Source organism: Anarrhichthys ocellatus, unplaced genomic scaffold, assembly GCF_004355925.1.
Source record: "Anarrhichthys ocellatus isolate YVR2014 unplaced genomic scaffold, GSC_Weel_1.0 scaffold155, whole genome shotgun sequence".
In the NCBI taxonomy this organism is placed as follows: Eukaryota; Metazoa; Chordata; class Actinopteri; order Perciformes; family Anarhichadidae; genus Anarrhichthys; species Anarrhichthys ocellatus.
Window position 1 is genome coordinate 236,551 of NW_022280185.1, and position 4,670 is coordinate 241,220.

Genomic DNA, 4,670 nt, shown 5'->3' on the forward strand with positions numbered 1-4,670 from the left:
TGTGTGTGTGTGTGTGTGTGTGTGTGTGTGTGTGTGTGTGTGTGTGTGCGTGTCGGTGGAGCTCTGATCTCTTTAACAGATACTAGAGAGAGAAACGTTGTTCGGTCTCTAACGAGCTCTTTAAAGTTGACGGGGTGCGTTTGATTTGCTCTCTGAGAGCAGATGGAGGTTACACTCATTACAGCCGCAGTGAGAACAGGAAGCGGGATGTTTGAGCTCTGATTGGCTGCAGGTATATGTAGGAGAGCGTGTCACTACGCCCTCTCACAGCTGATAGGTGGAGGGATACGCCGCCCGGCCACAAAGTAGTCCTGAGGTTAAAGGACAGTTAAAACAACAAGTGTTCACATGCTGTATGTACAAATACACATCAAAGTATTGTCAGCAAATATACTTAAAATATCAAGGGTAACAGTATTCATTATGTAAAATGACCTGTGGTAATACTACTAATACTACTACTAACTACAGATGAACATAGTACAGCTAAAAGTACAATATCTGCCTCTGAAATGTAGAGGACAGGAAGTATAAAGTACTTGAGCTAAGGAAAAGTACCTCAAATTGTATTTAAGTACAGGACTTGAGAAAATGACAGTACTAGTCGAGTAATATTACAGTACTACTACAGTAATATTACAGTACTAGTACAGCAATATTACAGTACTACTACAGTATTATTAAAGTACTAGTAAAGTAATATTACAGTACTACACCTGTAACCATAACGTCTTGTTTTCACACGCTCACCAGTCGTTAACCAATCAGACGTGTCCCCGCCCCCTCCCTTTGATTGACACATCTCTCCTCCACCTCCACACACACTGATTGAACTCATCTGTTCACTTCTTCTCTCCGAGACATTAATCTGTTGTTTTTCCTTTTTCTGTTTTTCTTTTTCTCTTTCCCTCCATCCATCCCTCCTCTGCTCCGCCCCCCCCCCCCCCCCCCCCCCCCACCACTCAGACGGAGAAATTATCACTCCTACACTTACTACCTGTGAGTAACCTCCGACCCCTCACCTGTAACCTTCACCTTCACATCAAGCCTCAACACCTCAAACCTCCAAGTGTGTCCTGCTGTATCCCTGCTGACCCTAACCAGACCTCCAACCCTTAACCTCTCATCTCTGACTCTTAAACCTCAGACCTCCAACCCTTAACCTCTCATCTCTGACCCTTAAACCTCAGACCTCCAACCCTTAACACTTTGACTGTAAGACTCTAACATGCTAATACGCTAAGACTCTAAGATGCTATGATGCTAAGACGCTAAGACTCTATGCCTCTAAGACGCTAATGTGCCAAGACGCTAATACGCTAAGACGCTAAGACTACCATGCTAAGACTCTAAGATGCTAAAACTCTAAGACGCTAATACTCTAAGATGCTAAGACTCTAAGACGCTAAGACGCTAATGCAATATGACTCTAAGACGCTAATGCAATATGACTCTAAGACGCTAAGACTTTAAGACTCTAAGATGCTATGACGCTAACATGCTACGATGCTAAGACTCTAAAATGCTATGATGCTGGTATTCAAATCCTTTACTGTAGTTAAAGTATATGTACGAATACCACACTGTGAAAATACTATACTACAAGTAAAAGCCCTGCATTTCAAACCTGACTGAACTAAAAGGTTTTAAGTATTATCAGCTAAATGTACTTAAAGCAGATGTAGGTGAGTAAAAAGTAAAATATGTACCTCTGAGATGTAGTACATTAAAAAGTATGATATGTACCTCTGAGATGTAGTACAGTAAAAAGTACTATATGTACCTCTGAGATGTAGTACAGTAGAAAGTACTATATGTACCTCTGAGATGTAGTACAGTATAAAGTACAACATGTACCTCTGAGATGTAGTAGAGGTAGTAGAAAGTAGTGTTTCTGGAGGAAGAGTTCTCTTGACTCGAGTCCAACACGCCTCCAGCTTCCTCCTGATTGGTTCAACACAGTTTCCTGTTTCAAACTATCATGTGAAAAGTAAAAATACATCTTTGGACTCTTTGATCAATAAGTAGAGATGGAGGAGCAACCTGTGATTCCCTCCAGGTATCTCCAACCGACGCGTCCTCAGGGAGACAGGAAGCACTCCTTCTCAGGTCACTGTGTGTGTGTTTGTTTGGTCTTCACACACACACACACACTTCCCGTCATGTATTAGAAAATATTGAAACATATATCAAATAAGTGAACTCTCCACGGAAACATAACAGGGTTTATTAGTATGTATGTATTTATATTAGTGCTGGGCAACGATTCAAATTTTTAATCGCGATTAATCGCATGATTTTCTGCGATTAATAAAAGACGTTAAAGACATTATAGACATTAAAGATGTTGAAGACGATAAAGACGATAAAAACGTTGAAGACCTTAAAGACATCGAAGAAGATAATAAGAAACATAACAGAAACTGTGACTTTATTTCTTTAAAGTAAAATGGCCAATAGTGTGTGGACAGCAGTGTGTGTGTGTGTGTGTGCGTGTGCGTGCAGTGGAGCAGGGTTAATAGAGTTAGCCGGCTGTAATAAACCTGTCTGATCAAATGATCACTACAAGGAGAGATACACCTAAACACACACAGACACACACTCACTTTGACATCTATTACCGCTAACAGCATTGTCATTGTCCTGTCGCTCATTAGATTAGCATAGATTAGCCTTGACATGCTAAATCAATTAACCCCGACACCTCGCTGATGATGTCATGACACACACACACACACAATCTTTATTAAACTGAGATATGAAAACATATAAAAGCTGTTTTCTTGATAAAGCAAAGTTACCTCCTGCTCTCTCTCCATTCATTCACTCATCTCAGTGTGTGTGTGTGGGGGGGGGGATCAGAGGTTAAATGTCAGTACAACTGATTGGAGTCAAAGAGGTCAACGCTGCAGGAAGAAAACACAAACAGAGAAAATACTGAAATCTACTGAGGACACTTCAATAGAAAAATAACCTCTCACCGTTAAAGTGAATGTGAATCTGTCCGTGAACCGTCTGGAGAACATTCAGTCTGAACTGATGCAACAGCACTCCGTCTGTGTTGTAAATGTTAGTGTGTTCGTTGGTGGTCTGAAATGGTTTGCATCCGTTTTATCGTTTGAATCTTCTGGTAGCATGAGTCACCAATAACTTGGACATACTGTATAGAAGTTGTGTCTGTGGGAGGTCTGTACACAGTTTACTCTTTTAGTCGTTTTGATTGTCTTAAACTTGTTTTGCATCTCTTTGTCGTGATTTTGTATCTCTTTGTAGTTGTTTTGTTTCTCTTTGTAGTTGTTTTGTGTCTCTTTGTAGTTGTTTTGTGTGTCTTTGTGGTTGTTTTGTGTGTCTTTGTGGTTGTTTTGTTTCTCTTTGTGGTTGTTTTGCATCTCTTTGTATTTTTTTCTGTCTCTTTGTTGTTTTGTGTCTCTTTGTATTCATTTCGTGTCTCTTTGTAGTTTTGTGTCTCTTTTAGTTGTTTGTCTCTTGGTAGTAGTCTCTTGTCTTCAGGCTGCACTATTTTAGACTAATGTAATGTAACATGTAGAACAGACAGACCATGTTTGCAGCAGATACAGAGTTTGTGTTGCAGACTCACAGAGTTACAGTTTGTGTGTCGAGGTCTGAATCAGAGAAACGCTGCGGGTTTTTACTGTCTGACTGAACCACAGAAGAAGAAAAGAGAGACATGAGGGGGAGGAGGGGGAGGAGGGCAGCACCTCGCCTCAGGGCGCTTTCACCGTCATCCCCAACACACACACACACACACACATACACACACACACAGCTGCTTTCACTGATGTCTTACTTTTCAGTTTAAAAGCCTTTTTATTTTTATTTATATATTTCAGTATTTTTTTGCTTTTCCATTTTCAGGTCAGGGTTAAACTTTGCACTTTGTGTGTGTGCGTGTGTGTGTGTGTGTGTGTGTGTGTGTGTGTGTGTGTGTGTGTGTGTGTGTGTGTCTGTGTGCGTGTGTGTGAGCAATCAGACAAATGGATGTTTTTTTTATTCACACACTCGGAATAGAAATAGAGAAAATAAATCAAGCTTTTAAGACGGACAGAGTGTTTTTTCTGAGTGTGTGTGTGTGTGTGTGTGTGTGCATGGAGATACAGATGATGGTAGATGGACAGACGAGAGGATAAAAGGATGTTTTTGTGGTTTTCTTTGCAGTGGTTATACAAGAGACAGATGAATAGAGATGTGAAGTATAAAAAGACTTTATGAAAAGAGTTTACTGAAGACAACATGAATTATTTCAGTTCCGCAACGAACAGAAATTTTTATTAACAATGAATCTGCTGCTTTATTCTCGATTATTTTCCAACAATTTGAAATTGTTTCGTCCGATCAAATAACATTTAGAAGAAAGTCATTGAGACAAATCAAACCTTTAAATCCAGCAAACCTTCTGTGTTTCCATGCAGCAGATTCAGCAACATTCTTCACTTGGTCGTGATTTCATTCTAGTTTCTTTGTGATTATGATGATGAATTTAGTTGTGGTCAGCTTATTGTAAAAGTTGATCATGATAAACTGGTGAACACATGAAGTCACAGTTAAAAACTTCTCCTTGGTGGTGCGTTCAGGGTTCACAGTTAATGTGATGGTTTAGTAAATTTCTCCTTGGTGGTGTGTTCAGGGTTCACAGTTGATGTGGTAGTTTA

General features: G+C 40.0%; 1 protein-coding gene across 6 annotated transcripts in view; it reads left to right on the forward strand.

Moving 5' to 3' along the window:
- Nucleotides 1-4,670, forward strand: part of LOC116400212 (receptor-type tyrosine-protein phosphatase mu-like) — a 21,158-nt gene that overhangs the window by 7,293 nt on the left and 9,195 nt on the right. For 5 of the 6 annotated variants that reach the window (XM_031877931.1, XM_031877934.1, XM_031877928.1 and 2 more), the window contains one exon: nucleotides 967-999. The exons of the other annotated variant lie outside the window; for it this stretch is intronic. In XM_031877931.1, coding sequence (XP_031733791.1) covers nucleotides 967-999 — 33 coding nt within the window. The remainder of the gene's footprint in view (nucleotides 1-966; nucleotides 1,000-4,670) is intronic. 6 annotated transcript variants of the gene reach the window in all.